This window comes from Sinohyriopsis cumingii, chromosome 2 (assembly GCF_028554795.1).
Source record: "Sinohyriopsis cumingii isolate HCF-2022 chromosome 2, ASM2855479v2, whole genome shotgun sequence".
Taxonomy (NCBI): Eukaryota; Metazoa; Mollusca; class Bivalvia; order Unionida; family Unionidae; genus Sinohyriopsis; species Sinohyriopsis cumingii.
In genome coordinates, this window is record NC_142962.1 from 105,467,937 (window position 1) to 105,493,729 (window position 25,793).

General features: G+C 31.6%; 2 protein-coding genes across 3 annotated transcripts in view; one reads left to right on the forward strand and one right to left on the reverse strand.

The window, feature by feature from the left end:
* Positions 1-504: 504 nt before the first annotated feature.
* LOC149805548 (neo-calmodulin-like) overlaps positions 505-25,793 on the reverse strand; it is a 52,795-nt gene continuing 27,506 nt past the window's right edge. For both annotated transcript variants that reach the window (XM_089950156.1, XM_089950155.1), the window contains 3 exons: positions 7,267-7,373; positions 1,846-1,981; positions 505-1,316 (listed from right to left, as the gene is read on the reverse strand). In XM_089950156.1, coding sequence (XP_089806282.1) covers positions 1,282-1,316; positions 1,846-1,981; positions 7,267-7,373 — 278 coding nt within the window. In that variant the 3' untranslated portion in view covers positions 505-1,281. The remainder of the gene's footprint in view (positions 1,317-1,845; positions 1,982-7,266; positions 7,374-25,793) is intronic.
* Positions 8,398-25,614, forward strand: LOC149805549 (uncharacterized). The gene is made up of 12 exons (XM_089951255.1): positions 8,398-8,514; positions 13,868-13,976; positions 18,287-18,452; positions 19,576-19,762; positions 20,714-20,816; positions 21,570-21,643; positions 22,051-22,101; positions 22,878-22,919; positions 23,860-23,907; positions 24,396-24,443; positions 24,986-25,030; positions 25,591-25,614. Exons 2-12 carry the CDS (start codon positions 13,883-13,885, stop codon positions 25,612-25,614), a joined length of 882 nt encoding a protein of 293 aa, XP_089807381.1. The 5' UTR covers positions 8,398-8,514; positions 13,868-13,882.

Below are 25,793 nucleotides of genomic sequence, written 5' to 3' on the forward strand. Positions count from 1 at the left end.
ACAAAAGTCTAAGGAAAATGTAAGTACTTAAGTTGATATCAATCAGAAGTTCAGTTGAACTGAACGATACTGATACCTGCAGATGATAAATATGGCAGTACCGTAAACTAGCCAGACATTAGTCCAAAGATAATTAACAATTAGAATGGAGGAAAGGATGCAAGTCAATCTGTGAGATTCATTGTTTGGTTTTGAAATAAAAATTAAATTAATAACTGTGTAACTCTGATGCATAAAACTAGGCACATGGGTATTCGCCTCAGACGTACTTGTCAGCAAAAGAAATATTTTGTAAAGGTTTTGTTCTTGATGAATCACTAATACAAAAGGAAAGCTAAAATACTTTTAATATAACTGTTCATCTTATAAGATCCTGTAGACGAAACCGGGGAGTACTTATTTAGTAATAAGTGAACACTTTACGTCATGGGCATCATTTTCTTACCCACCCCGGGTAACAAAATGCAGGTCAAAGTGAAAGGGATAACAATATATAGGTCAATATAGGTTAATGATGTCTTATTTAACTTATAGTATAAACCCATAATTTACAGTGCATACATAGAAAGAGATATTTTCATTTATTTTTTAAATCACTGATTTTCTTGCAGAATTTATTATTTCTTTCCCCTAGAAAAATAGGTAATAACATATATTAACTGTGTTGTTATTGCAGTAATGTAATGCCTTTTTTGCTTTTGGGAGATATCTGGATGGAAATTAATGGCATTATATCATCTTTTCTTAATGCGGCTATCGGCATATTATACTCCATGATTCATATTTAACAAAATCTTTTGATTAAAAAATAAGTACTAAACCAGCCAGCATATGATTAAAAGTAGCATTGGCTGCTTTTGTCAAACTTTACATTTATAAATCATGGCAACCCTTGCTGCGCACTTCTGGAGTACTGGGCATTTCAGATAGATTAGGAAGAAAAATCTTATTAGTGATCATTAATGATTCGTGTATATATGTAACAAAAGGATATGTAGGTAAGTACATTTCTTTTGGCTACTAAACAACCACTTATGGACATATACTGCCTGAATCATATGTGTGAATTTTAATTAAATAAACAAAAACAGTAATAATAGGCAAATCTCAACACAGTTTCTTATTATAGTGAGTTCTGAAGACCATGCAAGCGTATGAACGCATTGTCGCTACTGTACATACTCTGCGCTCAGTCTGAATGGATGGTACATATATACATTATGATTTAGGTAATAGTATGTCTTCCCTGCGTTAGATTCATTCACCGTTCTTTGTCCGGTCTTACTTGCCTGAGGTCAACATCTCCTTTATGAACACTGAAAAAGACAGCAACGCATAATCAGAAACACGTTATTGCGTTCTTGTGTGGATTTTGAGAACCGTTTAAAACTATTATATGTCTTTCAGTTACTGGTTCCAAATGAAAATTAATAATTTTGAAGATGGTTGAGGGCGTCAAAAATGTATGTATTAAATTCAACGACCCTAAATAGCAGGGAAACCGGTCCTAAGCTGTGTATATACAATGTAGAACTGAACAAAGTACTGATAATCAGATAATATTACGTCACATATATACTTCATTACTGAGATTTCGTTCAGTGATAATTATGCTAAGTACCAGTATTCAAAACTTCTCTCCAGATTCACTGTATATGACGAAGATATGTCTATCCGTTACGTTCAAGTTCAAACATGTTTGTGGAACTAAAATTCACTCGTTCCTATGATTAAATTTTACTTTAAAAAATGTTTAATCACATGACGTGTCCGTAAAACCTAATTCTGTTAAAATATGATGCGGTGAATACAACTTGCATTAATTTATTGATAAGTGATACGTACAATCGTAGTTTATATGACCGTCTCCGTTCATATCTGCTGTACGTATCATTTCGTCCACCTCCTCCTCTGTTAATTTGTCCCCGAGGTTGATCATCACATAACATAGTTCCGCCGAGCTAATGAAGCCGTTCCCTTCCTGGTGTAATTTAAAAAAAAAAAAAAAAAAAAAAAACAATTCAAAGAAAGTTCGAAGGAAACATAGAGCGAGCAGCAGAAACTTAACTGATTTTGAAATATTTGACATACCGGTTTATCTGGGTCCGGTCCAATAAAATGTCTATGATTCTTTCTCCTTCCATGAGCACTCAAACAATCATTATTCAACAATCGTTTCGAATAAACGATGTTTACCGTACTTATAATCAAAATTTGTCAAATAGAATGAGGAAACAGACTAGCATAAGTTGCAAATTTATTTGATATGAAGAGAATATATACTTGTTTTAGTAGATGCAATAAAGTGGAGTGAAAGCGGTGCGAGTGATAATACAAAATGTTTCCACTTCACAAGTAAATATTTCGTTATATCTATGTTAAAAATACTTGGAATTTTTGGTTATAATTAATTTTATAGTTAGAAAACGTAGATCTGCTTGGATATTTGCCTTTCTGCGCCTCAGCAGTTACTGCTACAGACGAATAGGCTTTATAACTACATCGGTCTAAAGAAGTTCCGAAATTTAGAACAGTAACTTTTTACAAATATCTGTCCTAAATCACACATTGTCTTTTGTTTATTTAACAACTGCTCATACGACAAATGAAAAGCTTGTTTTTTTTTAACGCATTTCTGGAACAGATTGACGCAATGAATACGTTTATAAATTAATGATTAATTTATCAATTTCTCCTCGACATTAAATTCACTATTACTCACTGACTTTTAAAATTCGTAAGAATTTAAGGACTCGAAATAGAAGTATACAACGCTGTTACTTCCCCTTAGCTACGAATTCCCACCTATAGGGGATGCCAACCGGAAATGACTTAGAGTTATCCCACAAGACGAAGTACATACTTCCTGTTGTCGAAAAATAAAACACTATAAACGATGCATAGGGATCATTTATATGAAACTATTGAAAACTAATTTACTGCTAAGCCTTATTTCGATGTGCGTGCACGACGCGCTAGATTGTGTTGCTTTCAAAACTGTTCCATTGTTTCAATGTATTTTCGAAATTCCCGTTAATACAGGTAAAAAAGAATGAACGATGGCTTGCCTATGTCGGCGGACTTTATAAAAGAACAAAAAAAAAAAAAAAAAAAATCGGCACGCTTAAAACAATCCAAAGGAGCCAAAGTTGGCTTCCTTATATCGGCTGACTTCATAAAAACAATCAACACACTTAAAAGAATCCAAAGTCAATTTTCGGGGTTCCGCTTGCTTTTGATAAACTAACCTTTGTATTAGATATCCTGTCGGTAAGTTTAAGTAAATAGTTTATTGCTCATCACCAGGGCTTCTGTTTGTTTGTCATATGTAATCATAACTTATGTTCGCAGGGTAAATAGTATACACAGCAAGAACTTGCTTCAGTAATACGTTTGTAACCCATGCTAGCGAAATTTTATCATTTGTACTCACACTAAATGTATTTTAAAATAATGATTTTTATTTGCGAGATGCTGTCATATAGTTAACCTGGATACAATACAATCTTGGTCACTGTGCAACTAACAACTTATCATGCATGAATGGAATGTGCCTACAAGCAATCGGGTGATATTCTCGTCTCTTTTGCGATTTTGTTATCTGACAAAAGCAATACACACTACAGTAACGATGCATATGCTAGCCGCCATCCGCTACATATACGAAGTTCGTGGATATATTTTTTTCTTTAATAAATCTCGCATGATGAAAAATAGAGGAATAGATGATAACTACGCAAGGTTGGTTTCTTTCATTTTATCTTCATGTTAGTATTTGTTTATCTATTTTATTGTACCGTGCAGTGGCGGAGGGGGGTCGGGGCACAAATTCAACACAAAATTATCTCCTTTATTATTTGCATGGAATAATTGAGCAAATATGATTGACAATATTGACTAGTAATGACAAGCTTTCAGTTTACGCGCGCACACACTAAGACATCAACATGAAGAAGAAAAAAAACATTACAAATACCTCTTAAGAACTTCATATTGCAGCAACTAAACACTAACAAAATGCTCAACATTATTCTCTCTCTCTCTCTCTGTGGAGAAAATACACAATGGAAAAAATACAACGATATTTCGCCCGGAGAATACAAGGTTTCCATCAAAGATCGCCTATTGGATCTATCGTGCTTGGGGATGATATCAATGGAAGCTCGCATAGATAAGCAAAAACTCGTATTCCTTGGTCGCATGTGTAGAACATCAGCAAATTTAACATCTAAAAAGGTTTTCCTCTGGGCTGTTGGAAATTTTATTTTTGACCCCCAACATAGCTACAACTCTTTTATATATGATGTAAATACTGTACTAAAAAAGTATGATTTAGAAGACTATCTCAACGACTTTATTTTCACTGGAAAATTTCCAGACAAAATAACATGGAAAAACTTAATTGGGACAAGAATACAGATATTAGAGGAGAGAAAACATGAAATGAGTATCAGAAATCCATCAGAGGGATTTGGTAGGTTTTTTAAAATTAATCCAGGATTAAAAATGCATCATCTATGGAAAATAACTTACACTGAGTCAAGCAGAAAAATGGAATATGGGACATTAATTCGTATTGGAGGAATGCAAGCAAGACCTGGACTGTGTCCCCTATGTAGCAAAATGAGTCATTACCGTATTTTGCACATTTCGATGAATTGTGGCTTGACCTCAGACGACAGAAACCACTTGATGGAAAGTCTATTTTCGTATATGCCTCCAGTGATTTACCGTGATTTCTGTGATCAGATCGATGATGTTATACTGATTATACTACTTGGTGGTTTAAATGATATATCAGAACGTTTAGAATTTGAGGCATGGATAAATATGATCAGACTATCTACCAAGTATTTCATTAAGATAAAGGATATTATATATCCGATTCAACAGAGAACTCACTCAAAATATAAGGAAAGAAATACTTGTACTGGATTGCAAAGAGAGTAGGAAACTATTTTTGTTGTGAGGATACATTTTCAAATGTTCTATCGTATATATATCTCTATCTAGATTAGTAATGATTTTAATTTATTTATTCGTTTGCTATTGGAAATAATTCAATAAGTAACGAATCTACTATTTTTGTGATTCTATGTATTTAAATGCATTTCTTTTTTGTCTTAAAATCTTCAGAAAATGGAGGAATAAAAGAATATCATCATCATCATCTCTCTCTCTCTCTCTCTCTCTCTCTCTCTCTCTCTCTCTCTCTCGTGTAATCGAGTGTGTATTATATGCAGCAGTGTTACAACCTGAAGCCTAAAATTAAATATATTTGTTATAATATGTGCGCTGCTCTTAGAAAATTGTATACGTATTCTGCAGAATATTATCTCTTAAGTATTAGTGTTTTATAAATCATTATTGATGATTTGACCGGAAGACTTAAATTGAGAAAGTCGTTGTTCCGAACTATATATATATATATATATATATATATATATATATATATATATACATATAGCAAGATATGTTAATTTGTGATATCTCATATATATGTACGTTACGAAGTATGATTATTTTCTTTTAAATAATATCAAGATAGTTTAGTTTGTTTAAAATTGTTCAATTTTTTCCTAATTAATTGTCTTTCGAGTTGGGCCGAATAATCTTAATTTGGGCCGAATTGTCTTAGGGAAGAATTTACTAAAATCTGGCATAAATAATACAACTTTCCCATCCCTCAACCTATTCGATCCCACAGCTTCAATCCATTTTTTTGTTGTTGGTAAACAAGGTCTTTCGAGAAAAGAAAGAACCCTTTATTCCCATCTTCACTCCTTTGGTTACGTCCATATGCAACACAGTGCATCATATTTGTTGTACAAAAACGCGATCATAAGATATATCACGTAGACATTTACGTGGGGAAATTAAACACTTGAATGGCATGGTTAAACAGAAGGGATAAGTGTACGCCATATATGTTTATGGCACGCGGAAATTACCAATTGTTTACTGAGATTGCCGAATATTTATTTTTATTTACAAAAGCGGATTTTTAAGTCTAATTAAACATTTTCATATTGTGCATACATAACAAATGCGTTTTTTAATGACTATAATAATATCACACGTTTGTACAATATAGGTGACCAGTGACCTTTGAATAAATCTTGACTTATCCAGTTGACACTAGGCAGTGTGCTTAGGGTCTACAAGGACTTTAATCCGGCCCTGCTTTGAGGATGTTGGTGGCATTTTTAAAGGGCGCTCGGATCCGACAGCCCACAGAGTGTAGCATATCTGAAAAAAATGGTTCTCAGGATTGGGAAATATATACTGGGATTCTACGTACAAATACTGTTGTCTGTTTTGCATTCTGCACTTAAGAGTACTTTGTGTGACCATGACAAGCTTACAGTTGTGTTCGGTAACAGATGTACCCAAATTTCGACCTAAGCTTGGTTTTCAATCAACACTTGAATATCGCCACAAATGTTTCATTGTTTTCAAATATAGTTATTAGAGTGATAAGAATTAAATTAATTAATTAAGCTAATTAAGCTTTTCTAGTATTATATGTCATTTAGAGTTTTGCCCTAATTCATGTACCGTTTGCTGTCGAGTGCATGAGGTATAGAAAACATTGGCTATTGAATAATACTGAATAACCATTGTTCTTCCTGATGCAGGGGGTGGAGCAGAGAATGGTACCAAATCAAATTCATTATAGAAGTTGATCGTATTCATGGGCAGATATTTTTCCGAACGGAGAAAAGTGAGCCGTTTCAGAAGTAAATCACATCAGTAACTATACCACTTTCATTGCCACTGTGGAAATATCATTTCTTCAGATGATACATTTCAATATCTGTCTCACTAATGAAATATCGAATACATAAAAATATGTTCTGTGACAAGTGAGACACGTGACCACTGACTGTAAAAACTCCAGCCTTCCACCAGCTACAGATCCATGACTAAAGGTTTTTAAGTTCGCACATGAAGAGATCTTTGAGGAGGTTGATATATTGTCCATGCACGTATAAATGAGCAAGATCTTTTGATAGTTCAATTCAAGTGTTGATGTGAAAGCAAAGCCCTGAATGAATATATATATATATATATATATATATATATATATATATATATATATATATATATATATATATATATATATTTTTATATATATATATATATATATATATATATATATATATATATACATATATATATACATATATATATACATATTTATATACATATATATATATATATATATATATATATATATATATATATATATATATATATATATACCTTGTCAAATACTCTAAAAGCTTCGCTCAGTTCTTCTTCCGTTTCGTTATCGTACATCTTGCGCGACATCAGCTTGAGGAATTCTGGGAACTTTATAGATCCGCTTCCTGCAAAAATGAACTGTTTCTTTAAAATGTCTTTGAGAAAAAAGACAAAGGAATAGGATATTTATTGAAAATGCTCCACTGAAAGGAATGGGAGAGGTGGAGAAAGACAATGTTTTTAATGATGTTGTTTGGGTTAGAACTTTGGGTATGAGTTACTCCACCCTTTACTTACTCTTGCCTTTCTTTTCAGCCCGTATGATCATACAGTAACATTCTCGTTTGCTTTGTAATAAGTTAATAATTCTTTAAAGAAACAAACATTTCTTAGCCTAACATCATGTTGATAAGAGTTCTGTATTTGACTTCTATCTTCTGGACATTTTCTTATAGTGTTATTAATCATGTACTTTCTAGCTGGAACGGTTTGTGTGTGTGTGTGTGTGTGTTACAGCGAAACCGTCATTACGGCGACAGTTCATTGTCACTGGGTAGTCATTATGGCGACAGTAGCATTAGGGTGACAAAATTTGTGTCACCTTAATGTTTGCTCTCATGCTGTACATTATCTATCTCATTTATTCACATACAGAATTTCATGTAAGTATTATAATATCGCCTTGAACTCATATTTAATGTTTTTTACTTAAGATATACATCTAGTTATTAAATATTGTTATGCAAAAATGTGTACGTGTGTTAAAGTTGTGTTTAGCCCCACCGTCACTAAATAACCATTAAGGCGACATTTAAAAAAATGCTTCCACTTTTATCAAAGTCAATTAATATTTTTATGATATTTAATAAAATGATTTAAAATAGTAATTAACACTTTGTAATGGCTTTTCTTTAAGATCAAATTCAATGACAGCTCATAACACACTCAACTTTTTGAAATGCAGTAGAAGAAACCGCAATAGTTTGTGTTCTTTTCAGGTACTGTTTTGTTAATAATAAATAAACGAAACGAATTTAATGACTGTTAGTTACATGAAATCATCATAAACAAGACATTACTGAAGCGTGTATGACATTTTTGTTATATTGTGCATAGACTTATAATATATTTTATTAAAGATTTAACATATCGCAGTTTGTTTACATTTAATGTTCAATTTTTATTACAACCTTTAAGTTCTTTTCGTAAAATAGTTTACCATTTAGCTGTTACTTTGACGGTATTAGCCAGGGATCACTGGTCGTTGTAAGTATCACTTTATAGTGTTTTTCTCAATGATTTAAGTAATGACTTTTTCCCATAGAGTGTTTTATTCATGAGACTCTTGACTTGCAAGAACTGCTTTTATAATTCGGTGTCTTTGTACTGTAAACTAGTTATTTTCTAAGTCTGATATTGTAGATATACTCATCAATGCTCTTTAATGGCGTAACAAAAATGACCATTTTTGTTACGCCGTTGAAGAGCATTGATGATAGTTATACATTACGGTATCATTTAAAAACAAAATTAAGAAGAACAGCATGACGTTTACAAAAGCAAATTAAGGCTTACTTTTCTGGAGATTAAAACAGCGATCTAGTGAAAACATAAAAACAAAAAGTACTCCTGTAATGCTTCGAATGGTTTGTCTATGGCACACAATTTTGGCCATAAGGTATAAACTATTATAATCTGCGTTCGCGAAAATCAATCAGAAGATACTTTTGAATCTCATTTTTAATAGGATATATACTAGCATATGCATGATATATATTTAAAAAATGGCTTTAATTTCGATATTTTGCTCATATTCATTTCCATTGTTTGTCCTAGCGAATAAAAATATTCACATTAGGGTCAATGATTAGGTTTTTAAATAAGTAGTGGGGCACCTTTTTCTTAGAATGGGCATTATTTTAACTAAGGTATTTGTCAACCATTGGGTATCTGCAGATAATAACAATTAGAATTTAGCATGGATACATCCACATGTTTTGTCTAATTGTTCAAAAACTTGTTTCAAAAGCAGATATTTTTCCAGTTTGGAGAATGGGGCCTGGTTCATAGAATTTAGAACTTTTGCCATTGAAATGGTCCTTTGGTAAAATTTATTGGAAAAATCTTAATATAGAGTGATTATAAAAATTGTGTAGTAATAATTATAATATTACATAAACAGCAAGTACTTGAAATAAAGAATAGCCTGGTGCCCCAGTCCTACAATATAACATGATATTTGTGGTCTGGTGCAACCAAAATATAAATACCAGGTGATTCATCGTACATTTTAGTACTTCCTAGTGCCTGTGGCCACCCTAAATCTAGACCAGGCACTTTCCATATTCTAAGTAAGTTGACAACTTGGTTGACTCCAAAAAAGTAATATTTAATTTCCATGACAAAACCTTGATCACACATACAAAATGCTGCATTTTCATTGTAAAGTTCTTCAAAGACACTGTTAAATTATTCATATTCAGCAACTTATTAGGGCTCCATTAGTTGCGTCTTCCACCTTAGGAAGATTTTTGCATAATTCAGGACCCATGCTACCAGGCAAAGTGGTGACTAAGTATAAAAATAATGTTAAGTTCAGCTTTTTCTTTTAGACAAGCAAAAACAACTTTGCCCTGTGATTGTTCAACTGTACATCAAGTGACTGTAGATGTGCTCCCTCTACTTAGCCAGATATTTCCTGTGTAGTTGTCTTGTTGCATTATTCCTCAAGGCAATAAGCATTGCATGTATCAGATAAATGATGTTGATATCAATTGCGCCAACAATCAAACACTGGCACAATCATAGGCATGTGCTGCAATACACTTTCCATAAACTCTGAGCAAAGTTATCATGGTCTGATTTCCACAAGTTATATTTTGATGAAAACATAACAATTTTTGTTTCCAAATTAAGATCTATATGTATAAAAAAAATTGTTTTAAAATTAGCAAAGGGCTCTTTGATTGTTTGGAGTTATTTTAACTGATGTGTTCTTCATAAAATCAGTTTGACACCGTAAATAAACTTGTCATGTGGCTTTGGCTAATGTGGGTATGTGAGAAAGCTTGCCAGTAGCTTCTCATGGGTCGGTGGTTGTTTCCGGGGTTTTCCCGGGATCTTCCTCCACCATTAATACTGGCAGCCATGTATAGCCTATCGTGTGCTGGAAAATGGCATTAAACCTTACAACAACAACAATAACCTGTCATGTGGCAATAAGGGCAGATATCACTGTATCTAGGAAGTACATCTTGATTAGATTGTCTTGGGGTATTTTTTACTTAATTTAATTCCTTTTTTGCCCAATGGGCGGAAAACTCAAGGAAAAATATACAATTCATAGAATGCATTTGTCAAAATATTATGTGATAAAGATTCGACATAGAATATAATTATGTAAGTCAGAAATGTAGGAGATAATGCTACAATTGGAATTCAAGAAGCCATGTAACGTCAAGATTGTTTTCTGACATTGATAACAATACATTGCAAAAGAAAGCAGTGAAGCATGCAATATTTAATGAACAACATTAAAATTAATATGTAGATAAATACTAAAACCATAATGCTGCAATCCTATCAGTTGATTATTTTAACAAAACTAGCATGTGAGTGGTTATTGATAATTTCTAATCTCAACATGACACAGGGGTCAAGGTAGACTTGACTTTTAGGGATAAGTGACTTCTTCTTTTGGACATAACAGGGAGAAGTGGGAGCAAAGCAAAAAATGCAAAATATGTATATCTGAGAGAAAATCTGTTTTGAGAAACCAGGATCTGCCTGCACAGTTTGATTGATTATAGTGTTTTGACCTGTTATGGGAGACCACATATCTTGAGAGACCATTATTGTTTGATAGATGGGATTGTCTTTCAAGACAGGTTCTACTGTATCTGCTTTTGTGTGTTGTTATCGTTCTCTTATGTTAATTATGCCCTCTAATTCCCAGTGTGCATATTTGTATTTAACATTGGTTTTAAGCAATAATTTATTCTCAAGTAGAACATTTTGTGAGTTATCTCCAGTTGTCAAGCTAAACTTGAATTTTAGGGAGAATGGACTTTTCCTTTTGGGCAGAAACAGGATAAGTGAGAGCTGAACAGGGAGAAGTGTGACACAAACAGGGAGAAGTGGGAGCAAAGCGAGTCATGCACAAAATATATATATATGGGTAGGTGGGTGGGTGTGTTTTCATTCTCTTATTTTAATTATGCCATCTTTTTCCCAGTATGCATATTTGCATTTATCATTGTTTTTTTAAGCAGTACTTTATTGTGAAGTAGAACATATTTTGAGTTCTGTTTCATTTATAAATACGTTTGGTGCATGTTTATAAACTATCATCTATAACTATAATTTTGCAATATGACTTAAAAAGATAACAACAGAAGCTATACATTGTAATAACTGCAATGGTAGTAGCTGGTGCAGGAAAGTAACATTTCCATTGGTCAGAATGTTAGAACTACTTTTCTAAGAATACCCACTTCTATAAATAGAGTCCCGTGTACAGCATAAGATAAACACTGCCACTGAAGGCAGACACGAAGTAAGCATTAAAGGAAAACAACATTCTTTCATTTTTTTAAAAATAAAAATAATTGAATAAATTTGGCTTCCATTGGTTGAAGGACTGGTATTATGATGACCTTATTACAATCAAGCAGGACAATCCCAAATGCTAAATATAGCTACGTAAACGAAAAAAACCCAAACATGTATTACTACGCCCAATTAAAATTTCTATTTTTTAATGATGCAAACAACATAACATAACGAATAATTTATATTTCAGTTATAAGAATTTAACGTTTTTTACTGAGTTTATCGTGGTATAAACTGTCAATTCTCGAAGTGCGTTATTTGCTGTGTGAATCGGCAACTGACAGTTTATACCACGATAAACTCCGACAAAACAACGTTAAACTCTTACGTAACCGCTCACTTTATAACTTCATTATGATTATGACAGTCTTTTGATATGATTGCAAATGTAAAGTATAATTATTTGTCTATGTTAGGGATTAGTTCAATAATATTTGCTTTGCTTTTTTATCTTCTTCATATTTTCACAGAAATTCGTGAACTTAGAAAACAAGCTTGACCTTACTTCATCTCTTGAATTCCACAACATAGAGCATTGTTCTGTGTGTTTCAGACCGACATAATTGCATTTTAAAGCTAAATATTCAGTAAAGTAATATTTAGACTGCTTTGTATGAATTGTATATTTTCCTGAATATATTTGCCCAGTGGTTTACAAAAAGAGACAATCTAACAAAGTGGTACTTCCCAGACACGTCGATGTCCACCATTGATTCCACATGACACTGGTTCACTTAGAGTTCCAAAACGATTTTTGAAGATAATACTGTACATGCAGCAGTTAAAATGTTCAAGTTACCGATTTTATTCTTAAAACACAAATTGTTATTTACTACGTTTAAGTTTCACAACACAAGTTTATATGTTTTTATCATCAAATGATTGTGGAAATTGGGCAGTAATAGTTGCTGACTTACTCGTGAAATGATAACGGTCAAGCACCTTAAAAAAACCCACATGCCTGTGAATCTGTAAGAATTTGTTTGTCTGCACAATTGATATCAACACCAGCTATATGATAGCTTGATGCCAACATTTTGCACTAAGCTATAACACTGGAACTAACCTGGCTAAGTGGGGTGAGCATCTAAAAAAGATGATCCATCAATGTACTTTTAAAAAATCACAAGCGAAGTAGTTTTCTCTTTCCTAACAGAAGAAGGGAAAGTTTACATTTTTTATGCAACTTAGTCACCCACTTCGCCCGATAGCATGCCTCAGTGGCATCACTCCTAGCATTCAGCCAATCAAATAACACTATCTGACTCATTTGAGTAATTGACTTGGTTTTTATTCTTTTAGACCATTGTCTTTGCTAGCGAAGAAAAATCCTTCAAGCCTGTTAATTTTCCTTTAAAACTAAATATTTATAACTAAAACTTGTTGAAAAGCATTCCAAATGTTTTCCAAGGTTTATTTTGAGAAATTCAGTTATGACAAAATGACACACTTGTAAGATAAAGGATAATGTTTTCCTCCTGCTGGAACAATGTGTCAAGCCTTTTGTAGCACATATATCAAAATTATTAAGAAAGTCCCTCATTCTAAAAATAGATGCATGCACATTTCATGCATATCATCATATTCATGTCTGTGCCGATTTGGTTGGAAAGAAGGGTCTAGCTCATTCATTTATTGACTTTTATGCTTCAGTTTTTCCATCAGTGCATAGTTGCAGTAATGTTTTATCAACAACAATGAAATTAGGACAGATACTACAGTGTGAAAACATGTAGTTTCAGGTATATGCTACAGTTATTATCTCTTATGTTAGTTTAGAAAACTGTATTTTAAGTGCTAGCTGATTCAGCATTTTTATCAATTTGCAATTACATTACTGTAATCTAGGTACTCCTATCAATTAAAATTATTTGTGATGTACAGTTTCTACACTGCTCTTTTAGGTATTATGGCTAAAATACACTGCATATGAACATGATACATTTTTTACACTTACAAATGATATCTGCATTGAAAAGTATTATTATTATTATTTCCATTTCCACAGCTCGGTCTATATGGTATGATGGCTGCTAATGATTATGTAATAATTGAATGGGTGACTCAGAAGAAGGATCCACCAGGATTCAGAATACTTGAATCTGATTCATCACGAGGTCTGTTTTTTTTTTTTCTTCTCCATCTTGTATAATATTGTGTGTATTTTGGTAATTTTACATGTATTCATCAGGTTAACATACATTATTTGAACAACTTTAGTTAATTAAATTTATAAGAAAATAATAATCTTTTCAATGACATGGAGACTTTGCATACTTATATGCTCTTACACTCACCTGTACTTTTGGAGTTTTAAATAAAGTAATGGTAATTGAAGCAGAAAAACAGTAAATGAGCATTAAAGTTTACATTCAAAGACATTGCATAGAATAATAGTCTTAATAAAATTAAAAGGGATGCTATTTACATGTTATTATGTAGCAGCCATTTCAACATATTTACTTGTTATATTATTGCATAGACAGCATTTTTAAAAGTTACTTTGTTATCTTTTTATTTATGTGGTATTCAGGGAAGCATTAACATTAAAAGTAATTGTGGTCAACTTGACTTTGACTCGCTTCTAAATATCTTAATCAATGTTTATATATATGTAACTTTGGTGATGTTTAGTTGAAAAGATAATGAAATAAATTCATACATTGTTTACATTTAAGACAAATGCATGTAATCGGTAATATTTATTGCAATCGATTTGCCACAGAAAATATAAAAATATATTTGGCTGACTATCCATTTTTTTCTTGACGACCCTTGCACTTTTTGCACCCCTGGGTGAATTTATTTTTATACATTGAACCACTCCAGTAATCTTAGTGGCTTTGACATCTGTGTTAGATGCAGTAGGTTGTGGGTTACAACCCTGACCCAGGCCTACCAATTACTTAGCCAAAAAACGGTATTAGCAGCTGGCTGGGTTGGCGCTTAGCATTAACAGGTTAATGTGACTAGGTGGGACATGATTCCACATGTTTGCGGCCTGATGCCCAAGTGCTAGACATCACTGTAAACTGCCACATTGCCGACATCATAGTGATATGACTGAAAAATTGTTAAAGCCATTTTACAAATCCAAATCAGACACATGCACAAAAGTAAATAAAGTTCCAAAATCGATTTGTGCATGTAATTGAGTTGGCTTTTTGTCCAGTACATGAATAATTTAAATTGCTTCTAACTGAGCTGGTTTAGCCCATTGCTTCAAGTACATATTCGAATATATTATATACAGTGTTTTAAAAATAAAAAGTCCCTTTTTAATTTTGTTTGGTTCATACCTGAATGAACCCAACTTTTTTTAAGCCATGCCTGCCTGTACTACTTTTCTGTACATAATGATGAATGAAGACTATATTTAGAATATGGGATGATTAAGTCATAATTCTTACTTAAGATTTTAATTACAAGCACTGGACATTGTTTATAAAAAAAGAGATATCTTTGCTAATGCTACAAGTAATATACACTTTAAAAGAAAAATTAAGCATCATCTGCTTACATATCTTGTTAAGACATGATATTTCCATGAGATACTCATTGGTATGTGTGTATTAATCAGTTATTTGAAATCTGTATACCATTAAAATATGGAAATTTAAAATGTAGTCTTTATATTAAAACAAACAAAAAAACAATAATCTGTTTACACTGGGACTCAAACCCAGGACATTCATATTATTGACGCCACTGTAACAATCTGAGCTATGCAGTCACTTGATATGTTTAGTATTAGATAATTTATAAAAGCCAGTGAACTGGAAAACTTTCTCTGATTAGTTGTAAATATATCACTGTGATTCACTGTTATGTAATTATTGTGCCTTAATGAGAGTGAAGTTCAAAATATGAATAAATAAAAGAATGTTATCAAAATATGAGTCTATTTAACTATTTATGCAGTTGAATTTAATTATAAGGATTGGCCATTTATTGTTTAATGTTCAATGAAGCATGAACCCAAAAAATCATGCTGTGCACACTTTGTATGATGTGCATAATAACTGGAATATAAGACTACTTTTATTGTTCATTTTTTTAAATAATGTAAAATGTGATATTTACATATTTGTCTTTCTTACAGTATAGAGTGTTTCAGATTGTCTGCACATGAAAGGATGTACTTTTTACTTTGTGGCTATTTATATTTTTCAGTCACATTAGCATATTGCATACTGCCTTCATTATTTTTAAATTAAATTACAGTCATTACTCCTTTATAGCAGTTGTTGGTTGAAGAAACATTGAATCAGATGTCGTTCCATCCATAGCACTGTCAGATAAGTATCATGATAAACATTTTTATACTTTACTCCATAAATATCTTTGATTTAAATGTTGTTTTTTTCTGGGACGGGATTGATTCTTTTCATGATTGTGAAAGAAATACTTTATTCAAATAAATAACGTAACGCTTGTGAAACTTTATTCAAATAAATATAATAAAGCTCAACATATATATATATATATATATATATACTAATTCTATCTTCTGCCTCCGTTTGTAATATTGACCCCAAAATTCTATTTCATCATTATTATAATTATTAAAGTAAATAATTTATTATTTGAATGTATTATCATCAGTTTGCTTATACCCATATGTATCACTATTAATAGTGGCCCTGAAACTAAAATATTTCATTCGTATTAATAAAGATGAGTATAGTATAAAATGTTTATATTTTTCTGACATGATGCTTTGTTTTTGCCAATATTTTATTTTTCAGGTCGTGTGCTATAACCATTGATAATCTAAGTAAGCACATGTTGCATGCGCAACAGCACACACTTATAATTTGCTGCTTCTTGTACTAATGCTTTTAATTGACAGGGTCCAAAATATTTTAGTATCAGATGTTACCTTAGGACTCGGAATGAAATGATATGTAAGGCTGATAAAGTGTAAACAGGCAAGTTCAAGTATATCATATAATCCACAAGTGTTGATTGCTGTCAGTATATCAGTTCCAAGTATGATAATAGATGAACAAAAATATTTGTACTCAGCATTTGTAAGGCATATTGTTGAGCTATTAAAATAAATAATATAGCTTTAATTGGGAATTTCGGTTTTCTTCATAGTAAAATGTTTAGTATCTGAGCCTTTTGCTAAATATTCTTATTAGGCCAACGAGTCCTGCATAATATTGATACCATCAATTTAAGGATTAGATATTTTGGTCTGTAATACATAAAAAAAATACCATCAATTTCAGCGGAAGCAGTTTTGGCCATTATTGTACAATATTGACAATATCATTGTAATGGGTGTATATTTTGGACCCTAAAGCAAGCTTATTAAGGTAGATAATAATATTTTTCATATTTTTCATTGAACAATTATTTATCTTTCTTATCAGCACCCTGTGTACTATTTTTGCTCTGCTAATTTCAGTGCATATTAGCACTCTTAACATGCTTATTTTCCATGTATATTTGCACACTTAACATGCTTATTTTCCTTGCATATTTGCACTCTTAACTTGCTTATTTTCCTTGCATATTTGCACTCTTAACATGCTTATTTTCCTTGCATATTTGCAATCTTAACATGCTTATTTTCCTTGCATATTTGCAATCTTAACATGCTTATTTTCCTTGCATATTTGCACTCTTAACATGCTTATTTTCCTTGCATATTTGCACTCTTAACATGCTTATTTTCCTTGCATATTTGCACTCTTGACATGCTTATTTTCCTTGCATATTTGCAATCTTAACATGCTTATTTTCCTTGCATATTTGCAATCTTAACTTGCTTATTTTCCTTGCATATTTGCAATCTTAACATGCTTATTTTCCTTGCATATTTGCAATCTTAACTTGCTTATTTTCCTTGCATATTTGCACTCTTAACATGCTTATTTTCCTTGCATATTTGCACTCTTGACATGCTTATTTTCCTTGTATATTTGACCCTTAATATGCTAATTTCAGTGCATATTAGCATATGCTAAATTAAATTAATATTAACAACTTTAACTTTGGCTTTTCAGGATTTTCATTATATGTGTGCTACATTATTGGATGCAGTGATATTTAATGGAGCTTTTACTGGTAATTTTGACTGTCAGTGCTATTAATGTACAACGTAAAATTGGGAAAGACAGGATAATTTATTGATGTCATGTGAGTTGCTGCATAAATTTTCATGATGAACTATATTTTAATATACAAATATTGTTCTGGTAATGATAGCATCCTTCTTTAAACCATTAAACAGCGAACCTAGTCAAAAGAGAATTTGACATAGGACAGTAATTAGTATTTTACTCTTATGACTAGAAGATATAACCGATTTACAGGGTTCTGTTATTTTATTACCCGGCAAGATATTAATGCTGGTAGCAGTGCCACAAAAGTACATTTTGTAGCCTATCTTTAAATACTGTCATTTCACCTCCAGATAAAACAGTCATCTCCTTGAAATCAATTGCAAAGGGCCAGTTTGTGTTGGAGCACCCTGGAACATTGCTATCATACAATAATAGCATTGTAAGACAAAACGACTATGACAGGAGACGACTTAAGAGTCAGCTGCTGTTTTTTGAACATAAGGGTGATAAAATGTGGTTAGTATAATTTATAGTCTTTAATAGAGTTAATAATCATTTAGTTTTGTCCAAGTAGCCTATCAATGTACACCTCCCCTTCCCATTTGGTACCTTAAAAATATAGAATACTATCTTCCAAGTAGCCTATCAATGTACACCTCCCCTTCCCATTTGGTACCTTAAAAATATAGAATACTATCTTCCAAGTAGCCTATCAATGTACACCTCCCCTTCCCATTTGGTACCTTAAAAATATAGAATACTCCCTTCCAAGTAGCCTATCAATGTACACCTCCCCTTCCCATTTGGTACCTTAAAAATATAGAATACTCCCTTCCAAGTAGCCTATCAATGTACACCTCCCCTTCCCATTTGGTACCTTAAAAATATAGAATACTCCCTTCCAAGTAGCCTATCAATGTACACCTCCCCTTCCCATTTGGTACCTTAAAAATATAGAATACTCCCTTTTATTATGTTTGTTAGGCAACAGTAAGATGGTATTTTTTATTTTTAAAGAAGCATCAGTTATTTTAATATGTCTTGTTCTTTTATATGTTTTAAAAGTTTTGGACTTTGACTTTTCTTAATTGGAGGCTTTGCTTTGCACTAATTGAAATCCTGCTATTTTCGATATTTATATGCTGCAATTGCATGATGGCATGAATAGATTTTATGTCCATTACAACAGTTTTTGGGGGACATATTTTACAATTTGTTATCTGCTTTCCAATGAGGCTTTTATGCAGATTCATCTGAACAAAATTAACTTAAATATATGACAACTTTATCACCTGACCTAATTTAAAGGCTTTTGTATTTTGTAAAAACATGTATTTGTTAATTACACCCTCAAACGCATACATTAGGGAAAATTATTACCTAGACACCTTTAAATTAAAGTAACTCATTCTTACAAAAAAGATTTAATATTGTGACCTTTTTTGCACACTTTAATGGTTATAATGACATGGGTTTTTCTGTAAAAGATTTCCTATAATGTCTACTTGGTCCTAAATGAAAATTATGCCATTATGATATCTAAAACCACAACCATGATGGCCATCTTAAATATATTCTTATTATTTCTCCTTTTTTTCATATCATACTAAAAAAACTGCACATTTGATGCTTATTGCAGCATTGACTCAACATTATCGAGACAGTTTGGCTGCCGCATTCAAAAGAACAGTAACAATGCTAATGTGTACAGAGAAGTTATTGTTATTAATGGACAAATGTACTTAATATACAGAGCTTCAAAAGACATTTTCCCTGGTGATGCATTGATATGTAATGAAGAAAATGGTGCTGAAGCCAGTGATCAGGTAAGATGAAGAGAAATTAACACTAGTGTTAATTGGAAACTGAACATTTAACTAATCAGAATACACATTTTTGTCAGGTCAGGTCTGCCAGTTGTCTATGGGGCTTTAAAATTTCCATCTCCATCAAACATTTATGAGTGGTAAATGTCTTGTCCATCTATTTGTTATACAAACAATTCTTGCTTGTTTAATAATAAAGCAGTTTTACCATAGTCTCTTCATGAAGTGAGAGAAGGATGACAGAGATCACATTTGTGTAAAAGGTTAATGACACAACAGTACATCACTGGCTATATCGTGCCAAATAGGTTTAGGTATTTCAAAAGGGAATACAATATATGGGCCAAAAGAGTAAAATCAGTAAGATACAGCTGAAATTTTGTTATAGAAAATACACTCTGATAAAAAGAAATCCAAGACCTAGGACCTGTAACATTATGATGGGACACATTCATCTGTAACATTATGATGGGACACGTTCAGCTGTAACATTATGATGGGACACATCCAGCTGTAACATTATGATGGGACACATTCAGCTGTAACGTTATGATGGGACACATTCAGCTGTAACATTATGATGGGACACATCCAAGGTTGAACAAGTTGCCTTAATTAGCAATCATACTTAAGTGACATTGAGCTGAGGTGGCGAGATCTATGTACATGTATGTGAGAAAATAGCTCACCATTCCTCATAATTTCTTTTCATGTGCAATCTTGTGCATAGGAAGACTTTAACTTTAAGTAATTCAAAGTAGATACTATCTGTCCTGTTTGTAATATTAACATTATCTATCATATGTACTGATGTCTGATAAGAATTAGACAGTTATGACTAATTCATGTGTATTTTTCATTTGGATCCATATTTAAGTTTTATTTTGATGATCCCATACATTAAATTGTATGCCAGTCATCAAACATGAACATCATTTGAATAAATTGCAGATCATTCTTAAAGTAGAAGACAACTCAAGAGAGTTTGCTCCGCTGTGGAAAACGTTCAGTGTTTTTCAGAAACCAGAGGACTTTACTGAAGTGGCAACTTGGGGTACTTTCATCCAAATAATTATACACTTTTGTCTTTGACATTTACAAAAGATACATCAACAAAAATTAATGCTTTTAATTAAAAGAGATGGACAACAAAAGGCACATAAGCATGTTAATGAGCAATATAATTAAAACTTTATGTCAGTATAGACTCAAAAGAAGATCCTTGTTAGCATAAATTTCTTATTTGGTTTCTACTGTAATGTTTTTCTCTCTCATTATTCTGAATTTTTAAAATCATATTTCTTCTCATCAGCTACCATTTGCTCCATATCTATGTTTTAATATCATATGTCGTAACTAAAGCAATGTAAGCTCCATTTGCTTATGCATCTTGTTTGTGCACTTTATAACAGACATGAAAATTATAAAATGACAAAGTCATAAATGACTTTCAGGGTTGATACAACTCTTTTCGACTGTAACTAACATTGGCACACATACAGTGGAAGCCCTGCAAACATCATATTAAAAAATAATTTCAATTTGGTTATTTTCATGGGCAACAATTTTAATTGTTTTATTTAATTCATGGATTTGTACTTTATTGTTTGCAATGATGGATCAGTATTTATTTCTTTAGTCATTTATTAATTTTTTATTTTATATATTAACCATGGAATAAACAATGGCATAATCATCAAAAAAGTATTGTAGGAACATATCCCAAAAGTCCAATCTCAAGATAACCACAAGTCGAAAGATACTTAAAAGGATCCTTGATACTAATTACATTTTTGTGTGTTTTTAGCACCCGATAGAAAACCTGCAAGTAAAAATAGATATTGTGAAGTCTGCAGGTGCACATATACAAGTCTGAAACAGGTATTATTTAATTCCTATACTAAAATTTATTTTATAGTTCAGCTTGATGAAGATAGTGTTTAATGAACTAAATCTCTTTTGTCATACTCCTTACAATGACTTTAGAAAACAAAGAAAATATAGCTGGCATGTGACTGAATCACAGAAAGAATTATTGCAGTACTTTGCTTACTAAGAATATATTTACAGTCACCATTTTTAACAGTGTGTTAAATCTGCTTCAGAGAATGAGTTATTGGGATTATTGATGTGTATTTATGTCTCAGTTGTCAGAGATAATCAGCTATTAGCCTCATAAGGATTGATTATGGAGAGACATTACATGTACTTACTTTTTACCAGTAATTATACATGATATGAAATTATATTTCATTTTTTTTTAAAGTGATAAAATTGTTTGATTTCAGCATCTTGCTCTGGTATCACATCAGCAGATTCAATTACAGTCAACATACATGGTAGGAAAGCAAAACTTCCAGGTTTAATGTGCAAATATGGGTAGCACACAGGAATATAATGGAAGAGTTTGAGCAAGAGTTCACCTATTTCTTTCTCTTAAATATTCTGACAGATAAAATAGTATTGTATAAATATTCTTAATATTCTTACATTATCAGTTATGGAGACATGTACATTAATAAATGAGTCACTTGTAAATTTCATAGAAAAATATTATACTCATTGAAATTATCTCTGACCATAAAAGACCAGCTGGACCTGGCCCAAAAATGTAAAAGCTTATTATTTAGTTTTTTTAGCTTGGAGTATCTCTTCTCGGTATATGTAGTATGCAAGATCCATAATGGAAACATTTTTAAAAAATTGCTCATTATAAAATATATTTTCTCATTTGTATCTTTTGGATTAGCAATGGGGTTATGTGGTAAATATACATGTTCCTCCATCTGTTGGTTAGTATATATCACACATTATGGAAGACACAAGCTTGAAATCTAGGTTTCTGTTGGTAGATATGCATATTAGTATTGTAACATTATCTATATTGTCACTGACTATACTCATATCACTTTTGTACAGAGTAAATTGTATAGGTATTGGAGAACATTTGCTTCATAGAATGGGAATTATATACATTTGAACTGACTTATACAAGATCCGATCAATTGAATTATTTTCTTCATTTTCTTCAATTATTATTTCATACATGCTTTTTTCACATATACGTTATTACAAAAACAGTTAATTTGGGTATGCATCTACTTCTCTATTTCAGGAAGAAGACGCAACCCTAAATATTGAAAAACTTGTATGCAAAGTATGTAAAATTATACAGGTTGGAAATTCAACTAACTTTCAACCATGTGCACTGTTCCGTTGTTTTGTTTAATAGCTTCATAAATTGTCATCTGTTATTCTGAATTAGAGATTATATGTAATTTGTAATATGTTGATTTATGATTTTTATTACTACCTTGTGCTCTGTGAATATTTACAATTCGTCAATACATATTGGTGAAATTTTCAATTTATTTTGAAGGATATTATTTGTGTATGGATTTTTATGGATATTTAAGTTTTATTTTTGCACTTATGTGCTCCAGTTTTCTTTTTCATTTACCTGGTTTTCACTTAGATAGTTTTAGTTGAATGTTATTAAATTTATTTAAAACATATGATTCAAGATACATGTAAATAGTAAATAAAGTTTCATATATTATTTTGTATAGGTCTAGACCATTTATTATGCTGCAATTTATTTAATCATTTTTAAATTGGATAATTTGATTTTCAGATGGATGATAAAAATAAAACAAGAAATAAATAACTAAATAAATAAAAGAAAATGATAACAATTTTTTAAAAACATTTATTAAATCAGATTAATCTTTCAACTTTGAAGTGTTTACATATTAGTTATGAAAAGGTTCATGCTATGATTATGGTTATTTCTTATGCTTTTAAATGTTTTTGTTGGCAATTTACTGCTTTAATCCATTTGTTTTTAATATTTATGCAGTTTTGTATAATGGCCAGAACTTGTGTTGCATATTACTGCATATTACTTTCACATACTCTACAATTCCATGATGTCAAGGTGCTGTAAGGAAATACTTAAATCTATGCATGTGGTACAATATTTTGATCCACTAATGATTTTTAAATCAATGGTCTAGAATGTTGATGGAGGAAATGGGGTTAATCAAGTCAGCTGCATGGTACTAATTAACATTAGTAAATTTTGTTCTGCTTTTTAGATCACTGCAGAAAATATGGATGATTTTCCAAATGATCTATTCACAAATGTAAGTCAACATCAGCTTTGCCACCTTGATATAATATAATGCATATATAACTGTATTTGTGGGTCTCTTCCTGTGTGTAAAATCAATACAGGTTTTATAAAAAAAATACATGTTTTCTTGCCTGGGTGTATAAGAATGCAAGTAACATTGGCATTCATAGCATCATGGTTTTCGTATGATAGGCATCAGATACAAAGATGTAGGAGGGTTATAAGATTGATACTTCTTTTCAAAAGACCACATAGTAGTCTTTTGTGATAATGTAATGACTTATACTTTCAACATGACTTGTTCCAATGCTTTTGTAACCGACAAAAAAATTAATGAAAGTTGAAAGTCAGTGACATGCATCTTTAAATGGCAATAAATCTACGGAATGATTGTTTTATGTGTATCATAGTCACATCCCTTTTTCCTTACTTTGGCTGCTGCATAAACTATATAGCTCTTGTAAAATAAATAACATTCATAAATATTATTTGTTTTAGATCACTGCAGTTAATATGGATGAAGTTGACAGTGATTTAATCCCAAATGTAAGTTAATATCCATTTTGCCCCCGTATTCATTAAAATATTATTGTAATGATCACAAAAGTTGGCTGAAGTATTACAAAAGTCCCTCAAACATGGTAACTGCATAAACATTTTTCCTAAGTCCCACAGAGTAGTTACATTCGCACATTTATTAAGTGACACATGCTGGAGTTGCATTAAGAGCTTTTTTGAGTAAGTTCCACATATTGGTAACAGTATTGTCATTTTCATTGAGTAAGAAGCACATACACTTTTGCCGCATTCAAAATTTTATGTCAGTACATAGAACCTGTCTGCCAAATATTACTCGATATTTTATGCTCCCAATTTTCATGAACTGCTGCATAAGTAACTAAAGTACTTAGTGCTGAAATTCCAAGAAAAATCATTCTATCAGCTTGTAAATGTTTATTCCCCTTCACTTTGGCATATACTATTCCTGCAGTTTGATATTCAGAAGGGACTTACTTGATGATCTAAAGTCTTATCAACTAAATCAAACAGATTCTTGAATTCTATCATTCCTTATGATTTTTTTTCAGGTGTCAAATCTAGATATTGTAATGGACTCTGTGAAAAGTGACATGGTAAGAAAATATATTTTGCTAAGCTGTCTTCCACACAGAAATATGTCATCAGTATTAGCAAATCAAGTCCTAATACATCGCCATTTAATCTTACATGGTTCAGTAAGAATTTTCCATCCATATTTATGTGTTTCACAATTATACTGGAAAATATCTAGTTATTTTCATCTACATCATTGGTGTTTGTGGATGTACCTAATCAAATCTATGTACATTCTAAGTCCTTTTCAATTACATCCCCATTGTACTGATAGCAGTATCTGAAATGTATGAATGAGGTGTTATGTAATACGTACACAATATTTTAGTTTGGGGATATGACTTGTTTTTATAACAATGATTGAAATGTCTCGGTATTAACAAATCGTTCAGCCATAATTTATTTTTCTTAATTTGCACCAAATCTTGGTTTTGAGTATGTACCATATTGCCATATATCATCAATATTTGACAGGTTTGTATCAGAAGAATAACTATGTGATGCTTTTATTTGCTATGTTTATCCATTAAATTTACTTCTACTTTTAATCAAATCTCAGATGTAAAAAATGTTGTTTTAGCTCAAGACAGAGTTTTTGAAGTAATATAAAATTACCATGTAACTCTTTATTCCCAAAAAAAATAAAAATGACCCCTAATCCTGTTTTATTCATCATAATGTCATATTTCTTATGATTTTTTTATCAATGGGGTCTCTGATTATACAATGAAAATATTATTTGAAACACTGAACTACTGCCAAATAATCCTTATTCATAAATAT

Bases quoted from the DNA above. Each gene is read 5' to 3' on its own strand.
- LOC149805549 (XM_089951255.1), top strand. From the start codon at position 13,883: ATGATGGCTGCTAATGATTATGTAATAATTGAATGGGTGACTCAGAAG. The intron at 13,977-18,286 runs GTCTGTTTTTTT...TTTCACCTCCAG, and splicing joins TGAATCTGATTCATCACGAG to ATAAAACAGTCATCTCCTTG. The intron at 19,763-20,713 runs GTAAGATGAAGA...AATAAATTGCAG, and splicing joins GTGCTGAAGCCAGTGATCAG to ATCATTCTTAAAGTAGAAGA.